The 24,116-nt window shown below is 36.6% G+C and overlaps 2 protein-coding genes and 2 long non-coding RNA genes across 5 annotated transcripts in view; 2 read left to right on the top strand and 2 right to left on the bottom strand.

Annotated features, from left to right (window-relative positions):
* Positions 1 to 6,073, top strand: part of LOC116067082 (nephronectin-like) — a 28,896-nt gene extending 22,823 nt beyond the window's left edge. The window contains exons 11-13 of the mRNA XM_031323402.2: positions 4,607 to 4,793; positions 5,095 to 5,179; positions 5,700 to 6,073. Coding sequence (XP_031179262.2) covers positions 4,607 to 4,793; positions 5,095 to 5,179; positions 5,700 to 5,786 — 359 coding nt within the window. The 3' untranslated portion in view covers positions 5,787 to 6,073. The remainder of the gene's footprint in view (positions 1 to 4,606; positions 4,794 to 5,094; positions 5,180 to 5,699) is intronic.
* The window catches only part of LOC118493574, a 208,194-nt gene extending 188,347 nt beyond the window's left edge, over positions 1 to 19,847 (bottom strand). The window contains exons 1-3 of one of the 2 annotated variants that reach the window (XR_004895518.1): positions 19,801 to 19,847; positions 18,587 to 18,711; positions 18,497 to 18,533 (exon numbers count right to left, since the gene is read on the bottom strand). This is a non-coding gene — a long non-coding RNA (uncharacterized LOC118493574). Of the gene's footprint in view, positions 1 to 18,496; positions 18,534 to 18,586; positions 18,712 to 19,800 lie in introns of those variants that run through there. The other variant, XR_004895519.1, reaches the window with a different exon arrangement.
* The window catches only part of LOC116060888 (muscle M-line assembly protein unc-89-like), a 295,447-nt gene extending 274,806 nt beyond the window's left edge, over positions 1 to 20,641 (top strand). Inside the window, exons 9-10 of the mRNA XM_035993844.1 lie at positions 19,517 to 19,867; positions 19,993 to 20,641. Coding sequence (XP_035849737.1) covers positions 19,517 to 19,867; positions 19,993 to 20,255 — 614 coding nt within the window. The 3' untranslated portion in view covers positions 20,256 to 20,641. The remainder of the gene's footprint in view (positions 1 to 19,516; positions 19,868 to 19,992) is intronic.
* Positions 1 to 24,116, bottom strand: part of LOC118493576 — a 328,097-nt gene that overhangs the window by 259,144 nt on the left and 44,837 nt on the right. The gene's annotated exons all lie outside the window — the stretch shown is intronic.

Below are 24,116 nucleotides of genomic sequence, written 5' to 3' on the forward strand. Positions count from 1 at the left end.
TTTTTCGACATACTATACTATAACTTTTTTGTACTTTTTTTCGCATACTATACTATGACGTTTTCGACATACTATACTATGACTTTTTTTGATTTTTTTCAACATACTATACTATGACTTTTTTGTGATTTTTTTCGACTTACTACACTATGACTTTTTTTCGACATACTATACTATGACTTTTTTTCGACATACTATACTATAATTTTTTTGTACTTTTTTTCGGCATGCTATACTATGACTTTTTTTGTGATTTTTTTCGGCATACTATACTATAACTTTTTTGTGATTTTTTTGTTTTTGACATACTATACTATAGCTTTTTTGTGATTTTTTGTTTTTGACATACTATGACTTTTTTGACATACTATACTATGATTTTTTTTGTGATTTTTTTTTCGACATACTACAGTATGACTTTTTTGTGATATTTTTCAGCATACTATACAATGACTATTATGACGGCATACTATACTGTGACTTTTTTTGTGATTTTTTTCGGCATACTATACTATGACTTTTTTTCGGCATGCTATACTATGACTTTTTTTTTGATTTTTTTCGGCATACTATACTATAACTGTTTTGTGATTTTTTTCCAGCATACTATACTATGACTTTTTTTGTGATTTTTTTCGGCATACTATACTATGACTTTTTTTCGGCATGCTATACTATGACTTTTTTTTTGATTTTTTTCGGCATACTATACTATAACTTTTTTGTGATTTTTTTGTTTTTGACATACTATACTAAAACTTTTTTGTGATTTTTTGTTTTTGACATACTATACTATGATTTTTTTTGTGATTTTTTTTCGACATACTATAGTATGACTTTTTTGTACTTTTTTTTCGCATACTATACTATGACTATTTTTGTGATTTTTTCGGCATACTACACTATGACTTTTTTGTGATTTTTTTGACAAACTATACTATGACTTTTTTGTGATTTTTTTTTCGGCATACTACTATGACTTTTTTGTGATTTTTTTTTCGGCATACTATACTATGACTTTTTTGTGATTTTTTTCAACATACTATACTATGACTTTTTTGTGATTTTTTCTTCGGCATACTACTATGACTTTTTTGTGATTTTTTTTTCGGCATACTATACTATGACTTTTTTGTGATTTTTTTCAACATACTATACTATGACTATTTTTGTGATATTTTTCGGCATACTATACTATGACTTTTTTTCGGCATACTATACTATAACTTTTTTGTACTTTTTTTTCGGCATACTATACTATGACCTTTTTGTGATTTTTTTCAGCATACTATACTATGACTTTTTTGTGATTTTTTTTTCGGCATACTATACTATGACTATTTTTCAACATACTATACTATGACTTTTTTGTGATTTTTTTCAACATACTTATACTATGACCTTTTTGTGATTTTTTTCAGCATACAATACTATGACAATTTTTCAGCATACTATACAATGACTTTTTTTCGACATACTATACTGTGACTTTGACTATAACAGCATACTATACTATGACTTTTTTTCGGCATACTATACTATGACTTTTTTGTACTTTTTTTTCGCATACTATACTATGACTATTTTTGTGACATTTTTCGGCATACTACACTATGACTTTTTTGTGATTTTTTTGACAAACTATACTATGACTTTTTTGTGATTTTTTTTTCGGCATACTATGCTATGACTTTTTTGTGATATTTTTCGGCATACTATACTATGACTTTTTTGTGATTTTTTTTCGACATACTATACTATGACTTTTTTGTGATTTTTTTTTCGGCATACTATACTATGACTATTTTTGTGATATTTTTCAGCATACAATACTATGACAATTTTTCGGCATACTATACTATGACTTTTTTGTACTTTTTTTCGCATACTATACTATGACGTTTTTGTACTTTTTTTCGGCATACTACACTATAACTTTTTTGTACTTTTTTTCGCATACTATACTATGACTTTTTTGTGATTTTTTTCAGCATACCATACTATGACTTTTTTGTGATTTTTTTAAGCATACTATACTGTGACTTTTTTTCGACATACCATACTATAACTTTTTTGATTTTTTTTTGACATACTATACTATGACTTTTTTGTGATTTTTTTCGACTTACTACACTATGACTTTTTTTCGACATACTATACTATGACTTTTTTTCGACATACTATACTATAATTTTTTTGTACTTTTTTTCGGCATGCTATACTATGACTTTTTTGTGATTTTTTCGGCATACTATACTATAACTTTTTGTGATTTTTTTGTTTTTGACATACTATACTATAGCTTTTTTGTGATTTTTTGTTTTTGACATACTATGACTTTTTTGACATACTATACTATGATTTTTTTTGTGATTTTTTTTTCGACATACTACAGTATGACTTTTTTGTGATATTTTTCAGCATACTATACAATGACTATTATGACGGCATACTATACTGTGACTTTTTTTGTGATTTTTTTCGGCATACTATACTATGACTTTTTTTCGGCATGCTATACTATGACTTTTTTTTTGATTTTTTTCGGCATACTATACTATAACTGTTTTGTGATTTTTTTCCAGCATACTATACTATGACTTTTTTGTGATTTTTTTCGGCATACTATACTATGACTTTTTTTCGGCATGCTATACTATGACTTTTTTTTTGATTTTTTTCGGCATACTATACTATAACTTTTTTGTGATTTTTTTGTTTTTGACATACTATACTAAAACTTTTTTGTGATTTTTTGTTTTTGACATACTATACTATGATTTTTTTTGTGATTTTTTTTCGACATACTATAGTATGACTTTTTTGTACTTTTTTTTCGCATACTATACTATGACTATTTTTGTGATTTTTTCGGCATACTACACTATGACTTTTTTGTGATTTTTTTGACAAACTATACTATGACTTTTTTGTGATTTTTTTTTCGGCATACTACTATGACTTTTTTGTGATTTTTTTTTCGGCATACTATACTATGACTTTTTTGTGATTTTTTTCAACATACTATACTATGACTTTTTTGTGATTTTTTCTTCGGCATACTACTATGACTTTTTTGTGATTTTTTTTTCGGCATACTATACTATGACTTTTTTGTGATTTTTTTCAACATACTATACTATGACTATTTTTGTGATATTTTTCGGCATACTATACTATGACTTTTTTTCGGCATACTATACTATAACTTTTTTGTACTTTTTTTTCGGCATACTATACTATGACCTTTTTGTGATTTTTTTCAGCATACTATACTATGACTTTTTTGTGATTTTTTTTTCGGCATACTATACTATGACTATTTTTCAACATACTATACTATGACTTTTTTGTGATTTTTTTCAACATACTTATACTATGACCTTTTTGTGATTTTTTTCAGCATACAATACTATGACAATTTTTCAGCATACTATACAATGACTTTTTTTCGACATACTATACTGTGACTTTGACTATAACAGCATACTATACTATGACTTTTTTTCGGCATACTATACTATGACTTTTTTGTACTTTTTTTTCGCATACTATACTATGACTATTTTTGTGACATTTTTCGGCATACTACACTATGACTTTTTTGTGATTTTTTTGACAAACTATACTATGACTTTTTTGTGATTTTTTTTTCGGCATACTATGCTATGACTTTTTTGTGATATTTTTCGGCATACTATACTATGACTTTTTTGTGATTTTTTTCGACATACTATACTATGACTTTTTTGTGATTTTTTTTTCGGCATACTATACTATGACTATTTTTGTGATATTTTTCAGCATACAATACTATGACAATTTTTCGGCATACTATACTATGACTTTTTTGTACTTTTTTTCGCATACTATACTATGACGTTTTTGTACTTTTTTTCGGCATACTACACTATAACTTTTTTGTACTTTTTTTCGCATACTATACTATGACTTTTTTGTGATTTTTTTCAGCATACCATACTATGACTTTTTTGTGATTTTTTTAAGCATACTATACTGTGACTTTTTTTCGACATACCATACTATAACTTTTTTGATTTTTTTTTGACATACTATACTATGACTTTTTTTATGATTTTTTTCAGCATACTATACAATGACTTTTTGACATACTATACTATGACTTTTTTGTACTTTTTTTTCGCATAATATACTATGACTTTTTTGTGATTTTTTTCAGCATACTATACTATAACTTTTTTGTACTTTTTTTCGACATAGTATACTATGACTTTTTTTCAACATACTATACTATAACTTTTTTTTCGGCATACTACACTTTGACTTTTTTTCAACATACTATACTATGACCTTTTTGTGATTTTTTTCAGCATACCATACTATGACTATTTTTCGGCATACTATATTATAACTTTTTTTGACATACTATACTATGACTTTTTTGTGATTTTTTTTTCGACATACTATACTATGACTTTTTTGTGATTTTTTTCAGCATACCATACTATGACTATTTTTCGACATACTATACTATGACTATTTTTCGACATACTATACTATAACTATTTTGTGATTTTTTTCGACATGCTATACTCTAATTTGACCCTTACAATATTTTCAACAGGTGGGCGTTACCTTTTGGTCCCAGAGCTGAAGGCGGGACAAAGGAGCGTCCGCGGAGCTCGACTGGCCGTCCAAATAGTCCCGCCCTGGAGCCACGGTGACCTGTGTTTCTCCTTCTCCCATTGGCTGACGGGGCATCACGTGGGCGTGCTGCAGCTGTTTGTGCTGGAAACGGGACAACACCAAAGGTTCCAGAGTTTCTTACTCATCTCATCATCAACAGCACCGGCTATGTTTTAGGGGCTCTTTTTTTAGGTGCTGACATTTTTCTAAAATTTAGAATTTTTTGCCTCAAAATATTCTGATATAGTTTGTTAAATTCGGAAGAAAAATTCTAAAAATATTCAGACTTTTTTTCGGAAATTAATAATCTTTTTTTCTCAAAATATTGCAACTTTTTTTTTAAACAAACAGTATATTTTTCTATCTTACTTGAACTTTACGTTGGAATCGCCAGTGTGACGTCTTGTTCCTGATTGGCTGTTGCAGGTACAGCTCCGCCCTCTGGAGCCGGACGGGTGGACACGGATGGAGACACACGCAAGTTACCTTGGCGACGCACTCGCTGGACAAGGTGAGACACACAAACACTTGAATTAATGTTGGAGATAAGAATAATTAGTAGAATTTTCAGTTATTTTCACATGTATTCCTTTATTTATGTACATATATCTGTGTGTGTGCATGTGTGTGCGTGCGTCTGTGTGTGTGTGTGTGTGTGTGTGTGTGTGTGTGTGTGTGTGTGTGCGTCTGTGTGTGTGTGTGTGTGTGTGTGTGCGCGTGTGTGTGTGTGTCTGTGTGTGTGTGTGTGTGTGTGTGTGTGTGTGTGTGTGTGTGTGTGTGTGTGTCTGTGGGTGTGTGTGTGTGTGTCTGTGTGTCTGTGTGTGTGTGTGTGTGTGTGTGTGTCTGTGTGTCTGTGTGTGTCTGTGTGTGTGTGTGTGTGTGTGTGTGTGTGTGTGTGTGCATGTGTGTGCGTGTGTGTGCGTGTGTGTGTGTGTGCGTGTGTGTGCGTGTGTGTGTGTGTGTGTGCGTGTGTGTGCGTGTGTGTGTGTGTGTGTGTGTGTGTGTGTGTGTGTGTGTGTGTGTGTGTGCAGGTGTTGTTGAAGGCCGAGCGGAGGAAAGGACGGCGAGGACAGATGGCTGTTGATGACGTCACCCTGAGACCGGGCGCGTGTCGGTGACACCATCCACTGTTTTTAACATTGACAGTAATTCCACTTCTGGTTGTTATTGTTGTTGTAATATTGTGAACATCGTTGTATTTCATTATCTTTCCAGATGTTTCCCACGTGTGTAAATATCTGTTCAAAGACCACATGAGTCCTTTTTGTCATTTCAATCTGTTTAAGTACGTGCAGTTTTTATGTGATTTTGTATATATATATTATATATTATATATTTTTCATAAACACTGACATGATAAACTCGTCCATTCATTTGTGACATTTTGAATAAAACATCTGCCTCTTCCTTATTTGCCGTGTTTACTTGTACAGGTTTTTAAAGTGTACTGACTGTGATGTCTGTCACTGTCCCGCCCACACTGTTTGATTGACAGGTGACATCACTTCTTGTTGATGAAGAGCTTTAAACATGTATCTTCTAACAGTATTACACACACACACACACACACACAGACACACACACACACACACAGACACACACATACAGAGACACACACATACACAGACACACACAGACACACACACATACAGAGACACACACATACACAGAGACACACACACACATACACAGAGACACACACACACACACACAGAGACACACACATACAGAGACACACACACACACATACACAGAGACACACACACACACACAGACACACACATACAGAGACACACACACACATACAGAGACACACCCACACACACACAGAGATAAAGAGACACACACAGACACACACACACACACACACACAGAGACACACACACACACACACACAGGAAGAGAAAAGTAAATTACATGTTGTGCGTCTATAAACAGAGGAATCTGTTGAGTTTACAGTGGCTGCTCCACCCCTCTGTGTGTGTGTGTGGTGTGTGTGTGTGTGTGCGTGTGTGTGTGTGTGTGTGTGTGTTACAGCCCTGCTTGTTAACCTGTCTGTCATTACAGAGTAACCTCCCCTCTGTCTCTGTCTGAACACCAGCAGGTGTAACCATGAATCAGCTGATTTAAACAGCTCACGTTACTGTGTTGTGTCGACAGTTAACTTCAGTTAATATTGGACGAGGAGTTTATTTTGCGGTGTGCACCTATGACTCTCAGATGTGCTTCTGTCTTTGTTCCTGCTCGGCAGCTTTGATTCCCATTCCCAGAGTAAATAAATAAAGATTTGAAATGAAATGATGACGCGAGGCCGCCCTCTGCTGGAAGAAAACAGGAGTGACATGAGGAACGACAATTATTTAACCCTCCTCTTGTCTTCGGGTCAAATCTGACCCATTTTCAAAAAATATATCAGCCTATATCAGAAATGTGGGTTTCTTTCAACCAAATTGCCAAAAATTAACAAAACAAAATGAAGGATCAGTTCACTACTTTCATTGGATTTTGTGTGTTTTATTCAATTTTATAACTTATTTCTGCTTTTTAAACTCAAACATTAGGTTTAGTGTCCATGAATTCCAAGAATAAGTGTAAAACTCGGTGTATGAGTTGGTAGTAGTGGGGGGAAAGCGTCAAATGTAAAAGTGACAAAAATGTCTGAAAAAGGGTCAAAAACAGAAAAAAACGTTATAAAAAAAATACAACTTAAAAAAAATTAATTAAAAAAATGCGACAATAAGCGGAAAAAAAACTTCAAAAAAATAGTGCCGAAAGCCTAGGGGGAAAAAAATTTGAAAAAAATGTCAACATTTCTTTAGCCGGGAGGACAACACAAGGGTTAAAGAGCGCTTTTCACAGATAAATATCAGGCAAAAACACTCAAGATGAGACAACACAACAACAAGTAACGAACACGTATTAGTTGCTGTATTAATGAATGAGGAGCGACTGGTAACTCAGGGCTTTAGTGCGTAACTTTTTGATATTAATGAACATCCGTTACGTTCAACTTCAACTTAAATGAGTAGCTACAAAGCTAATTAAGACTATCAGCTCCACACAACTCTCTCTGTATTTCTCAGTATGATGTTCAGACGATCCAGTCTCACGGCAGTTCGTGAAATCAGAATCAGAAAAGCTTTATTGCCAGGTACGTTTTTTACACATACAAGGAATTGGTTTTGGTGCTGTAGGTGCATGTCACACATTCTCTAAAATAAGTTAAACAAACAGGTTAAGCAGAACAAACAATATAAGTATAAATATATATATATTAGATAATTCCTAGATAAGTGACCTGATCTTTTACAGGGATGTTATGTATAGAGTGCACCAAGCAATCTTTTATAGCCATACGTTCGCACTTTTTTAAGTTCAGATGAAGACCAGAGGCTTTTGAGAAACCTTTAATTAATTCTAATGATAGAGGAATTTGGGAGGCGTCCTTCAGGAAGATTGTGGTGTCATCAGCAAGCTGACTGATTATAATCTGCCGATCCGCAATTAAGATTCCTTGTAAGGCACTGTTTGAGATATGAAGAGCCAGGAGTTGAGAAGCTATTAAGAACAAGTAGGGTGAGATAGGACAACCTTGCTTAACCCCACGAGACACATTAAACCTTGGTGATGTACCAAGTTTTAATTTTACTGCACTATTGCCATTTTTATACACGGTTCTAGTAGTTTTACAAAAAAATTGACCAAAACCAAATTTATCAAGAGCTTTCAAAATGAAGCCATGTTCAAGAGAGTCAAAAGCTTTATAGAAATCAAGAAAGAAGAGAAAGCTGTTCTCATTGATGAGATCGTTATAGTCTAGCACAGTCATTTCCAAACTGTGGTCCGCGGACCACTAGTGGTCCGTGAGGGTACCGCAGATGGTCCGTGGAAAAGCAAAATAAAATATTAAATAATAGTTTTTTAACCTTCATTTTACCAGGAATTTCCCATAAAAATTAAGAATATGCATATTAATATAAAATTTAAATTTAAATTAAATTGTCATGTTATTGTGTGATTACTAAAATAGGCTAGTGGCGCTCGGCCTTAACCCTAAAATTGCCAAAGTTTTTGAAATGTTGACTATATCCAAGTGCTCTTATTACTGTATAGATTTAATACACCTAATGAACGTGATTATGCCCTCGGGCGCTGGAGTAAATAAATAAATTAAATATATGGCAGCCGTTTGCAGTAAACTTTCTTTTAACGAGCCTGTTGTACTGATGCAATGACCAGTTCTAGTTTTAGTGCTAGTAGGCCTATTAAGTGGTGCGGATTAATTCAGGTAGGACTGTGTATAGACATATTTTATTATGTGTATTATAAGGTGGCCCACAGAAATTCTTGATTACAAATAGTGGTCCACACACACAAAAAGTTTGAAAACGCCTGGTCTAGCACATCCAAAATCAGTCTAACATTGTTAGCAATGTGACGTTTCCTCATGAATCCAGATTGTGACTCCTCTATGATAGAGTCCAGAACGTACTTCATTCTATTAGCAAATATGATAGCCAACACTTTATAGTCATTATTTAGCAGTGTAATCGGACAGCAGTTCTCTAAATTTTCTTTATCTTTATTCGGCTTTGGAATCAGGGTGATGATACCTTGAGTCATACTTGTTGGAAGAGCTTCATTACGAATGCTTTCTGAGAAAACATTTAGCAAAAAGGGGGACAGTTCTTTGTCAAACATTTTACAGAACTCAGAGGTTATACCATCACACCCTGGACTTTTATTAATTTTAAGACAATCAATAGCTTTCAGAACCTCAACATTGGAGATGTTATAATCACATGCATCCCTTTCCTCTGCGGAAATAACTTTACAATTGTTGATTGAGTCTATAAATGAGTCAGCTGTCACTTCACAGTATTTGGATGTGTGTAGGTTGCTGTAAAAGCGGTGGCAAAAGGCAGATATATCTCTGGGATTATCAACTATCTGGTCATCTATTTTTAGTTTGTCGAGCGTATCAAGAAGAGATCTAATTTTCTCTAATCTAAAAAAGTAGGCTTTAGATCTTCTAACCATTTGGATCTAGATCGAATGTATGCACCCTTAGCTTTTTCTATATATAATTCATCTAGTTTATTTTGTAAATGCATACATTCAATCCTCTCCAATTCAGATAAGGGCTCCTTTTGACAAAGAGATGCCAGTTGCGTAGTAATCTCGTCTTCACTTGCTCTTTTTTTGTTTAGCCAAATCAGCACCAAACTTCCTAAAAAACCTCCCTAGCTCATATTTTAACAGTTCCCAATTCCTCCCGTAAGCTTTCTGGGTTTCTGCATGGTTCCAGTGAGTTATTATAAGATCCTTAACTTTTTCTTTGACCTGTGCGTAGATCAGAAGAGAACTTTTCAATTTCCAGAATGATGCTTTTGGGCCTGTATGACTACCAGGCAATGATATAGATAGATTGCTTTATGATCAGTCAATGGGGTATTATAATAATGAACTAAAATGTTATAATTTATCAGGCATCTGGAAACCAGCCAATAATCAATTCTAGGCTGTCTTGATCTGTCCTTATTAAACCAAGTATATTGACAATTGCCTCCAGACATCAACTAGTTCAAACTTCTCCATGAAACATTTCAGAGTTGAGTTGAAAGATACTGAATTCCTTGGAGGGAATCTGTCTGTGGTGTTATTCAGGGCTATATTAAAATCCCCACCTAAGATTAGAGAAGCATTGGGATATTTGGTTAACCAGTAAGAGACTTTATCTTCCAAAGTATCAAAGAGTGTACTATTCTCCAGAGAGGAGTGGTATCCATTAATGTTGATTATAATAATAGTAAGATTGTTTATGGCTATAATCATACTGACAAAGTGACCTGAGACATCTGTATCGGTCTCCATAACGTGTCCCTTAAAGTTGTGTTTGAAAGTCTCTACTCCAGCCGAATGTTCAGATCCGTGTGCTAGCCATATGTCGTTAGTAGTAATTACCGGGCGGCATTGGGGGGCAGGGGGGTAGGGGGTCTGTCGTTCCCCCACTGTGATTTCCAAAACTTAGAGTCATTTGGAGTTGAGTGACATTCTTGAAAAAATTTTAAAAAAAAATCTGCCTTGTATTTCTTTACAAACAAAAATAAAGCCTTGTATTTCACATTATCTTTCAGACCCCTGACATTAATTGTCAATAAAGACAAAGACATAGAACAATACTAAACACAGATAACTAGAGGAAATTACAATGTTTCCCTCTGTGAACACTTAATAGCAGACTGACTCTGCAGTAGAGGAACAAATTCTGTAGTCAAAATAGCAAGGGCATGTTTCCATCTGTTCAGTAGTCAGTATACATGCTGAGTAAGCACCAGGAGATAACCTATTCATTTCAACACAAGGATACTTTAACGACTTAAACTCCCCCTTCTTTATCTAAAATTAAAAAAAAATAAAAATAAAAAGTTGGTGATATCAAATCACATAACAGAGGCTCCATTTTCTGGCGATTAACAGTAATGACCTACGAAATTCGCATAGAAAGAACAGAAATAGACTAGATTGTTATCGATGAGACAACATTAACAACTTCATTACCCATTTAAGAGTGGGCCAAATTAAATCTCGGACAGCACCAGCAAAGTGACAGCCTAGTAGCAGTAAAACAACCTTCATTCACAGATGATTAGCTGTGACTTTTTTACCGTCAATGTATGCAAAGGACCCGTTGAAGCCTTCTTTCTTCCCCTCCGTCCTCGCCTGTTCAACCAACGGCCACAGCTTGTTTCTGATGTCCTCGGTCTCCGGAGTCACTTCTTCATACAGCTTTATTTTCTTTTCCTTGAGTATGGCTGCTGATCTAGCATCCCTCCACATTTTGTCCCTATGTGATGCACAATGATGCGACGGCTGGAGTTCACCTGAGCAGAGCGGGGACCTGGTCTGTGCACATAATGTCCACGGAGTAGGCCAGAAGATGAGCGATGTCAGGGGAAACCTTGTTGAAAATGTCAACGATGATATTCTTAACATTCTCTCCAGTTTGCTCAGGAATGCAGCAACTCGCAGGTTCCTTCTTCTTTTGTACGTATCCAGGTCGCCGCATCTGTCCCGGAGAATGAGCGTCGCCACTCTGGACGGCATGGCATGGGACGGCCCAGGCTGCAGCCAGAAGGTGAACCAATCAGAGGCAGATTAGGGCGGGACATCTCTTCGCCCCGCAGGAAAACCAAAACACACTCCCTTTTTCCTCTTTAGTAGATGTTTCCTTTTTCTCTGTAGACATAACAGTGGATCTACCCTCTCTCAGCTCTCATGGCTCCAGTTCTCTTCCTGTTGGTATTTCTCTCTGGAGCAGCTTCTGGTAAATATCAGCTTTTATTCTGAAAAGATTTATGTAAAGTTAGACATTAAATGTTTTATCGTCATGGGCGTTGACACATTTCGTCTAAAATATTTCTCAAGACCAGGGGCCTGTTGCACAAAACCAGGATAAGGGATTAAGCCAGGATATTCAGGTTATCCTGGATGAATTTAACTTTGACTTGGTTGCACAAAAGCAGGTTGAATTAAACCCAGCCAAGTAACCATGGAGATTTATTCTTTGCAGCTAGAACATGTGTATATGTGTTAAATCAGCTGCCGCTCAGATCCGAAATAAACGTGTTTAACAGTTATTCCGTTGTCTTCTGAATGTGTTCCACTTTATTTTTATTAACATGCATTAGGCTACTTGTCACTATTACTGTCACGAGTTTGATTTAAATCGTACTTTGCAGTTCTTTACATGGTAAGAAATGGTTGCACTGGCACCGGAGATAAAGTGGGACGATACGGAGGAAATGGGCTTTTCCTCCGCTGCTCTCCCCGTGAAATGTGCCCCGTGCACCGTGGAGAGGCGGGGGGAGGCAGGGGGATCCTCCCACACCGTGCAGCGGACTCTAACGGAGACTTTTAGCGTCAATAACGACGACAATGGCACCTGACCAAACGTCCGTATTTTACCAGATGGGAGTGAGAATGTGTTGGAACGCCACAAAGCTTCTTAATCTTTTTATTTTGGTGCTGTCACTTGTCATCTTCGAGTTTGGGAGTGAGATGAAAAATATGAATTATAGGCTACATTGTTTTATAGATATGCTTACAGTGTGTATTGAAGTCACTTACTTCTTTTTCTAGTTTTTGTCCGGTCATGTTTGTTCTGTATGAACATTAATTGTAGAAAGATATTTAGAATAAGACATAGCTTATAGAGATTGGTGCATATGGTTGTAAAACATATTCTCTCATTATGAATAAGGGTTTGAAATTAAGCCTGGTCCTTAGGGTAAATTTCCCGAGGAACATTAATCCCTCTGCTCACTTTTGAGGCAAAGTAGGCTAAATAATAAAAAATGTTATTTATATAGTGCTTTACAAGCTACTCAAAGACACTTTACAGTACAACCAGCACATTTAGCACATAAAAACAGATACAGCAATACAACCAACACATAAAACAATCATATTAAAGCAATTAAAACAGAATGTACAACTTTGTAAAAACGTGGAGTGATTTTTTTTAAATCCATACGGATTCAGTCGGTCCGGTATTGTTTGTCGGGCTTTTTCTCTCTGTCTGATAACAACAGTATATATGGCTGTTGTTTTCCCTTTTTGCATATTATATGTTTCACCTCCTCGTAATTTTCCATTAACAGCTGCTGCTCAGCGGGTTAAAGATATGCCGCACTCATCCTCTCCATTTCTGCATCAGTAAATCTGTGATCGATACCGTGGTCTATTTAAGAAAGCCGTGAACGTGCACCTATCCCAGCTGTCTCCACCTGGCTGGACAGCTTCACCTTCTCATCCTGGCTCGGCAAACGTGCAACCGATTAAGACACGATGAGCGGACCACACTAAGTCAAGCTGCGCTTTTTCAGTTATCCTGGATTTCTTCATTCTACTTTTGTGCAACAGGCCTCAGTTATTGACTGAGACATAAATAATAACAGCCGATAGTGTACTTGTATGTGTTCTGTGTAGTTGCTGAACTCCAGTAAGTAGTCTGGAAATCTGGTTAATTCTCTCTAAACATCAGATGAAGAGATTCTTCTCTCTAATAGAGATGATGATGACCTGAGCATTAGTCCGGGCGGACACTAAGTTAGGAAAAGTAAACATCTTAATGTTTCATCCACACACTTGTAGAAGTGATGAAAACACATTGCTGTCATCAGATGGGTGATGACTTTGTTCAGTTCATGTTCTGTCAACAGTGTGACGTTACTAACGTTAGCATTAGAGCACGGTGGGTCGGATCATAGACAGTATATAAGAATGGAGCAACAGGTCCCGTGTCTCTGGACGGAGACCAGTGAAGGCCTTTAGAAGCACTTTTCCGGTGATGGCTGAGCGTTACTTTGTTTTTCTTTTTTTATTGCAAATAAAGGGTACAAATCACATGTGAATAGCCAAGACATACATGACATAACAATAAAAAAATAAAATATAAAACAAGATTGCCAGGGGAAGCTTATAGGCCATTACAAAGAGAAAGAGGACCATATGTTGACAGTTTTAACAGCCTTTTTGTTGTTTGAGCCAGAAATCAGATTAATATAATGTTCAACTTCATGGAGAAAAAGTACAAAACTAGATTTTTTAGCGCTGAATTTACACTTATGAATGTGAAATTTTGCCAAAAGAATTAATACATTTATAATGAAGTACATCTTTTCTTTAATGTGGCTTTTATAAAAGAAAAAAATAACTAAGTCTTTATAAATATGGTCAATGATGAATCTGCCGAGGTTTTGCCAAAACGTTGTGGTGTGAGGGCAATGCCAAAAGAGGTGCAGAACAGTTTCTGGATGGTCTTCACAAAAAGATCAGTTTGTGTTGATGTCTCTTTTAAATGTAATCATGTAATGATTAGCAGGGTAATATCTGTGAATTATTCTGAAAGATACTTCCTTCACCTTGTTTACTATCAAGTATCTGTGAGGAATCATCCAAACTTTTTCCAATCAATGTCATTTACAAATCGGTTCCAAGAAAATGTTACATTTGGAATAGAAACAATTTCTTTCTGAAATAATGCACGAATGTTCTTATTATTATGAGGAAGTTGGGAAAAACAGATTCTTCCAACTGGTGATTCAGCCACATCGGGGAGGGAGACAGAAGTAGGTGAAGTCTGCCAGTATACTTAAAAAGCATGATTGTGCCTGATGGAAGGGCGTCAAATACAATTGCGAATTCTTTCGGCGTAACTGGAATGTTATATGTTGATAAAAACTCTCTATAGGAGAAAAGTTGCCCCTCTGCATTAAATAGCTGGTCCACTGGCAGAAAGCTAAGAGGACCTGCTTGTGAAAAGTGGACAGTTTTACAGGGAGTTTTCTACATTGTAGTTACAATTCAAAATAAAGCCCAGACCACCAAAACGAGAGAATATATAATGGGGAATAAAATTCCAAATCGAGATGGCTGAGCGTTACTGAGCAGCCTCCAACTGAGCTTGAAGACGTAGATGTGACGTGAGCAACCTGTCTGAAAGTTGGAAGTCTTCTGGTAGCTGTGCCAAGAGAAATCTCAATCATTCCCAATCTAGCAGAGACGGAGAGCGTAGGTATATGTAAGGAGATAACATAGACACAGGCTAATTATTGATCACTAAAATGATAGTTAACATTAGTAATTACACTTGAGGCCTGTACTACTTCTCTTTCCAGCTCTCAGCGAAGGCGGTCGCTTTTTTTTCTCCCTCTCCCTCCCAGGCCTACCCTGCTTGCTATCTTGTCTTGTGTTGTCTGTTGTTAACTTTTTAGAGACTCTCCCTGCAAGGCTCTACAAATACCTAAAAATCATGGAATTGATTAACTGGTCTCTTAACGCAATTGACACTGTATTCTCGAGGAGGAGCGCTGGTTCGGGTGAGCCAGCACGTCCTGACGGGACGTTTGCTGCGGGGTATACGATGGACGGCTGGGAGAAATGGCGTGTCGTGTGTCTCTCTGCTCTTTCCGTGGAGGACGTTGAGGATATCTACCTATTTGGAACCCTGATAACTGGAATGTTGCTGATTGGAGGATGCTTCGCTCTGGTTTATCGAAGAATTGGAAAGACTTTGGTAGCTGTCCAAAGCCCAAGGAAGCTGCCTGGCCTGACTGAAGCTGTCGGAAAAGCGATCAGTTCGCAAACTGGAACTATTAATCGCGTGATGGAAAACAACATGGTAATGACCCGCGGCTTGGTTACCATCATGAGGAAGGTCATGGATTTGGAAAGAAAAATTGACCAGTTGAACAGTTGAACAGTTGAACAATAGAATGTATGTCTAATTTAGAGCAGCCATTCGTGTAGACAAAACAAATTTAATCTTTCGGCCCCCTTATCATGAACGGCCTTGCCAAGGCCGTTTCCTGGAACAAACAGTCACCCTGTTGGGGCTCTGCAAGCGAGACGCTCTTGGTTCCTCCCCCGTCTTCCCCACTGCCTGCTGATTGTCGTATCGGCTCTGGACTGTTCAAGGGTGTCACCACGGCAACGTGCTGTGTTATCGCTATAACATTCTGCGGACTGGGACACTAGTGGGACTGCCAGGCTGTGCGTTTCTCAGCAGGCCAAACTCCCCCAACCTACCCCCTTCCCAGTCCCACGCCTTCGCCGCTAAATGTGCAACTGTACATTTATGTCATGTTGTGTTCAGCAGTGCAAATGTACTGCTTGTGTGCTATGTGCTGAGGTGTTTTTTTCCTGTTCCCACACTGTTCTTATCTTTATGAGGATAGTCTGAGAGTTGTTTTTTTTCCCCTCTCCTCTCCTTCATGTCATGCTGTATCTGTCCCTGCTATGTTATGTTATGTATGTGATTATTATTATTATTCAGGTCAACTAATAAGCAAAATACCAGTGCAAGTGCAAATATACTGTTTGCGTGCTTTAAATGTGCTCCTGCGAGAGTTGTGTTGAATGTTTTGGATGTAAAGCGCTTTGAGCTGCACTCTATGTATGAAAGGCGCTATACAAATAAAGCTATGTTATGTTATGTTATGAATCAAGATCAACATGTCCTGGATTTCTTTCAGTGAACATACTTTATTATACACTCACCTTGAAGATTGTTAGGAACACCTGTTACATTTTTCGTTAATGTAATTATCTAATCAACCAATCACACGGCAGCTGCTTCAATGCATTTAGGGGTGTGGTCCAGGTCTAGACAATCTCCTGAACTACAAACTGAATGTCAGAATGGGAAAGAAAGGTGATCTAAGCAACTTTGAGCGTGGCATGGTTGTTGGTGCCAGACGGGCTGGTGTGAGTATTTCAAAATCTGCTCAGTTACTGGGATTTTCACGCACAACCATTTCTAGGGTTTACAAAGAATGGTCTGAAAAAGGAAAAACATCCAGTATGCTGCAGTCCTGGGGGGCGAAAACGCCTTGTTGATGCTAGAGGTCAGAGGAGAATGGACTGACTAATTCCAGCTACTAGAAGATCAACTTTGACTCAAATAACCACTCGTTACAACCGAGGTATGCAGCAAAGCATTTGTGAAGCCACAACATGAACAACCTTGAGGCGGATGGGCTACACCAGCAGAAGACCCCACCGGGTACCACTCATCTCCACTAAAAATAGGAAATGAGGCTACAATTTGCACGAGCTACCCAAAATTGGACCTTTCAAGACTGGAAAAATGTTGCCTGGTCTGATGAGTCTCGATTTCTGTTGAGACATTCAGATGGTAGAGTCAGAATTTTGCGTAAACAGAATGAGAACATGGATCCGTCATGCCTTGTTACCACTGGGCAGGCTGGTGGTGGTGTAATGGTGTGGGGGTGTTTTCTTGGCACACTTTAGGCCCCTTAGTACCAATTAGGCATCGTTTAAATGCCACAGCCTACCTGAGCATTGTTTCTGACCATGTCCATCCCTTTATGACCACCATGTACCCATCCTCTGATGGCTACTTCCAGCAGGATAATGCACCATGTCACAAAGCTCCAATCACTTCAAATTGGTTTCTTGAACATGACAATGAGTTCACTGTACTAAAATGGCCCCCACAGTCACCAGATATCAACCCAATAGAACATCTTTGGGATGTGGTGGAACGGGAGCTTCGTGCCCTGGACGTGCATCCCACAAGTCTCCATCAACTGCAAGATGCTATCCTCTCAATATGGGCCAACATTTCCTTGTTGAATCAATGCCACGAAGAATTAAGGCAGTTCTGAAGGTGAAAGGGGGTAAAACACGGTATTAGTAGGGTGTTCCTAATAATCTTCAAGGTGAGTGTATATAAAGAGACTTCAGATACAGTATTAGGGGACCACTAAGGTCTATATAAAAGAGACTTCAGATACAGTATTAGGGGACCACTAAGGTCTATATAAAAGAGACTTCAGGTACAGTATTAGGGGACCACTAAGGTCTATATAAAAGAGACTTCAGATACAGTATTAGGGGACCACTAAGGTCTATATAAAAGAGACTTCAGATACAGTATTAGGGGACCACTAAGGTCTATATAAAAGAGACTTCAGATACAGTATTAGGGGACCACTAAGGTCTATATAAAAGAGACTTCAGATACAGTATTAGGGGACCACTAAGGTCTATATAAAAGCATCCAAAGAGCACCATGTCATGGGACCTTAAAATAGACATGAGATAAACATATACAGAAAGTATTACAATTTATATTAGTAGTAATAATAATAATAATAATAATAATAATAATAATAGTAATAATGATGGAGGTCTTTTGAAATACCATGACTTTTGATTACAATGTTTATTATTGTTTTTCAGACCAGATTGTGGTAACAGTGCCTGGACAGGATGTCAATCTGCCATGTGAGACTGCTAATTCCAACATCAGAGTTGTAGAGTGGACCAGACCTGACCTGGAGCCAGATATGTCCTCTTATACAGAGATGGACACTTGAATACAGACGACCAGCATCCATCCTTTAAGGACAGGGTGGAGCTGGTGAACAGAGATCTGAAGGACAGAGACGTGTCTTTAATTCTGAAGAATGTGAGCAGACACGACGCTGGAACATACAAGTGTCGAGTTAAAACCTATGATACTGACCCAATCAGAACCGTCTATCTGCTGGTTCCAGGTGAGTAATTCTCTCTCAGAGAGTATTTCTGAGTACCAGGTTGTAGCTGCAGCTCCTCTAGAGTCTCCATGATGAGTTGGTCCCAGAGAGTCAGACAGAGAGAGAATCACTTCAGATCATCTGAACATTTAGAGAATATTTTACTCCTGGAAAAGTACTGGAAGAAAAGTTACCTTAAACTTAAAGTACTTCTTACTTTCAATAAACTTTCCTCAAGTAACAACAAAATGACTCGATAATTAACACTTGAAAAATGTTCTTAGATAAAGTAAAAAATAAGTTATTATAATGTTTAGATCGATGATCATTTCAGATATCTAAAACATCATTCTTCCTCTCCAGAAACATTATTTTAGATTTCTGAAAACAGAATTATTACAAAGAAGAACTTCAATTTCAGATACAGTTTAGTTGTTGCTAGTCATAATTTTAATTTCAGATATCCAGAATGTTATTAGAAATATCTGATATATATTTCACTAGTACAAATGTAAAATTAACTATAATTAGAATTATGACTAGAAGATAAGAAAGACTTTATTAATCCCACACTGGGGAAAATCTACAGCAGCTCAAAATAAATGTAAATGTAAACACATCAGAATAACACAAATACACATTAAATAGACATGAGAGAAACATATACAGAAAGTATTACAAGTTATATTAGTTATAATAATAATAATTATAATAGTAATAATGATGGAGGTCTTTTGAAATACCATGACTTTTGATTACTATTCTTTATTATTGTTTTTCAGACCTGATTGTGGTAACAGTGCACCCTGGAGATGATGTCATTCTACCATGTCAGGCTGATGATTCCTCCATCAGAGCTGTAGAGTGGATTAGAGCTGATCTGAAGGAGCCAGATATTATCCTCTTATACAGTGATGGATTCTTTCATACAGACGACCAGCATCCATCCTTTAAGGACAGGGTGGAGCTGGTGGACAGAGATCTGAAGGACAGAGACGTGTCTTTAATTCTGAAGAATGTGAACAGACACGATGCTGGAACATACAGGTGTCGAGTTATAACCGACGATACTAACCCAATCAGACTCATCAGAACCATCAGAACCGTCCGTCTGCAGGTTACAGATCCAGCAGGTGAGGTAGTCTCTCTCAGAGAGTTTTTCTGAGTATCAGGTTGTAGCTGCAGTTTCTAACATCAGAGAGGATGAAGACTGCTCCACTATCACACATTTACTGACTCATATGTTTATTATCTTCAGGTTCTGAGGATAGAAACTCCTCTCCTGTAGGCCGATACATTGGACTGGCTGCAGGTGGACTGGTTGTTGTAGCTGCTGCATTGGTTGGTGTCCTGATGTATAAAAGACATAAGGACAGGAGATCAGGACAACCTGCTGCTGATGCTGATGATAAAGTGGGTGGTGTCCTGATGTATAAAAGACGTAAGGACATGAGATCAGGACAACCTGCTGATGATGAAGCATCAGCCGTTGAGTTCATCATCATCTCCCAGAGCTCTTAACACCTGACTGGTTTCTCATGTGCTGTATATACAACATGATTCTCATTACTGCTGACATATTATCTATGAAATAGAATTACGTGATGTTTTCTAAAGGAAATGTTATGAAATGTGAACTATACCAAAGTGATGATCTTTGAAAGCTGTTGATAATTATTTAATATGAATGAATAGATGAAATAATAATGATCAGAGACATGTTGGAAGTTAATAACTCAGTTTTAACATTCAGATACATTAATGTGCCTTAAACTGTTTTACTCTTTTATCTTATTCTGATAAATACTTTATTTTGCTACATTTGGATTCTCAAGTTGTTACTTTTATATTTTCATTGTTGTGCTTTTTGTTATTCTTTAAACACAAATAAAGCCGCTCCAAATATCCAACCTCATATTGAAGTTACAGTTGACCTAAAGTAAATGTGTACAGGAGGAAGTAAATGTGTACAGGAGGATGTAAATGTGTACAGGAGGATGTAAATGTGTACAGGAGGATGTAAATGTGTACAGGAGGATGTAAATGTGTACAGGAGGATGTAAATGTGTACAGGAGGATGTAAATGTGTACAGGAGGATGTAATCCTGAGAGACTAAGATCTGAATAACAGAATCGTTGGTGTCAGCTGAAGAGATCTTTGTCCAACATGTTTTTTCAGTAACATTGTATTCTATTGCGTTCCCTCGCAAACCTTTTCTTCCTCCTACCTAATATGTTTTTAGGGGTTTTCTTAATAAATATTTTAAAAATGCCTTGGTTGTCCTTTATAACTTTTGTTCTGCCTTATCTATATTTTAATAATCATTTTATTGTTCTTTTTCTCTATTCTTAATATTTATTATGATTATTATTATTATTATTATTATTATTACACATTGAATTACTTGCCTCAAGATTGTAACATGATAATACCCATGCCATTGGTTTTATGCATAACTAACAGTGTGGTTTTATTCTATGATGTATTTTAAATTATTTATAGTTATTTATTGTGTGGCACTTTTACTTTTTAAGCACTTTAAAACTTAGCACTTATTACTAATTTTTAATGTACTTTTTAACCTCAAGGGCAAGTAATTCAGATAGTATTTTAGACTTTTTAAATGTTTTTAGTCCTTTTTAATGTGGAGATAGATTGGGATAGAATTTTCTTTGTACTGTGACGCCGGGGCATTTATTTTCATAACTCTATACATACATTTTTTATTTATTTAGTAATGTCTCCAGGAGAGAGGCCAGGGCAGGTGTGGAGGAGACCTTTTATTTAAAGTTTTATTGTCCCGCTGTCCGTCCTGTCCAGTGGTTCTTTTAACCTGATTTTAATATCCCTCTTTCTTTTAAACAGCTTTTATAAAACCAAACTTGGTTGTTTAAGGAGGTTTTTAAGTGTTTTATTCACACTAGTGGTCTCCTTGTGCCCGTGCCCCTCGCAGCCTCATCTCTTTTCATTTAACTTTGTTAAATAATTTCAATCTTAAATCATGATAATACGGACAATACAAAGCAAAATGAACTTCATTTTCGATTTCATTGACATCACATAAATAACAAAGTCTGTCTTCCTCACTACCTCAACTAATTTAATTGAAGAAAAAGACTGTATTTGGAATACTTTCCCTAAATATGTATTTGGATTAGTTGGTGGAGTTAAATTATATTATTATAATATTATATTATATATTATATTATATATTATTTTATATATATATAATTTTATATATATATTATTTATTTATAATATATATATAATATTAATAAATTATATTATTATTATATTATTAATTATATATATATATAATTTATATTATATAATTTATATTATATAATTTATATTATATTATATATTATATTATTATAATATATAAAAAATATATGAAATGAAATGTATAATAAAAGTGAAATTAAACTAAATGCCTCTACATAGATAGATATATACACACACACACACACACACACACACACACACACACACACACACACACACACACACACACACACACACACACACACACAGGCTGACCTTTGACCTCCTGTCTCTCCCTCTGAATGAGTATCCTTCACTGATGTAATGAACCAAAGTGGCCACAGGGGGGGGGCTGTTGCTCAGATATTACTCTCTATGAATGTTATTGAGAGAGAGAGAGAGAGGTAGATATATATATATATATATATATATATATATATATATATATATATATATATATATATATATATATATATATATATATTGGGTCTTGCATTTACACATTTATATTGGGTCTTGCATTTCTATTAAATATGGGAGTTAAAAGCAGTGTTGCGGACATTACATTTTGTTTTCGTTCTAGCTCCGCCCCCCCACTGTACTGAGAGTCTAGCTCCGCCCCTGCCTCCGTTAGTCATGAATACATGATGTTAAAACATGTAGAAATGACTCTTCCTTGACAAAAGGCAAAAGAGCACATTTGAATAATGTCGGGTAATGTAAACGGGTTCGGGCTTTTAAAAAGCTATCAATCAAAATGTACTTGTCGGGCTCTGGCCGAATTCTGTCGGGCTCTGGTCTTATCTGGCCGAACTTTTAAAGCCCGATTATTACAGCTTTAACGTGAATGACATTAAAGAAACACACACACACACACACACACGTGAGTCAGACACACAGTAAGTCTTTATTTATTCGTCAGTAGTTACTACGTGAGACCTGAGAGCCTTCGTTAAACACAACATTAAGTCTGGTTTGTTCATTTGGTTTAAATATGATGCGTTGTTGTGAGGTGAAACAAGCCCTAACTCAGAGTTTAACATTCACAATAACAAGCAACAGCAAACAGATTGTACAACATAAAGATCCAGAAAAGTCAATTTAGTAAACGTTAATCTCAAAATCTGAGAGTGGCTGTGTCTCAAACCGCCTACTTACACACTTCAAACACTTAGTTTTAAGTATATAGTGTAGATGACGCAAAAAGTCAGTGCACTGAAAGTACCAGGACACCCCCTAAAAAACAGGGTTAGGGTTAGCCAAGGTTAGGTTAGGTGAACCCTAACCCCCTAAAAAACGGTCAAAAAGTTCAGTGTGGAACGATGGACCCTGTCACTGCCCGATGTGAGTCGAGTGCAGATGTGAGTTGAGCATGCTCAGATTTAAACGGTTTACGGCATAACGTGTCATACTGAAATTTGTGAAATCCATAAAATAATAAATTTTCTAGCTATCTATGATTGTTTGATTGCTAACGTTAGCTCAAAACGCCATTCAAGTGACAGCCTTTGTTGTGTTTGATTGCTAACTTGTAGACAGCAGTGAACGGACTTTGTTGTAGGTCTATTTTTTATTTGTATTGACATTACAGAAGTCTCTCGTTAGCATCTTGTAGGCTACTTGTCGCCTAGTGACGCATGTGCAACTCACATCTGTACTCAACTCACGTCGGGTAGTGACAGCCCCTACTCGCTAAACGGAGGCCATCTTGACTGCAAAGCGGAAAGGGGAGAGACCAGGGACGTTGACCGGCAGCTGATTGGACGAACGCGTCACGTGGGTCTGGCTTCTCCCGAATTTCAAAGCCGAGCATAATGGCGGCTCGTTCGGAATACGATCTCATATTTTAGGAAGATAGTTCACCAAAACGTGTTTCTGAAAACATTTTAAGCGAGAAATAGGCCGTGCAGTTGCTGAATCTGTCTGTTTTTTTGATCGACAAAGGTCAGTTTAAAAGATTTTTGTCAGATTTTGAGAGGCGTTGGTCACGCTCATCCCGCTCATCATTAAGCGTCGTAACCTAAGTGCACTGATTCACTAGTGAAGGGTTAGCACTCCACCAATCAGATTGGTCATTGAGTCCGACTGCCCACAGGCCAATTCAATAAGTCAAATCG

Source organism: Sander lucioperca, chromosome 17 (genome assembly GCF_008315115.2).
Source record: "Sander lucioperca isolate FBNREF2018 chromosome 17, SLUC_FBN_1.2, whole genome shotgun sequence".
Lineage (NCBI taxonomy): Eukaryota > Metazoa > Chordata > Actinopteri > Perciformes > Percidae > Sander > Sander lucioperca.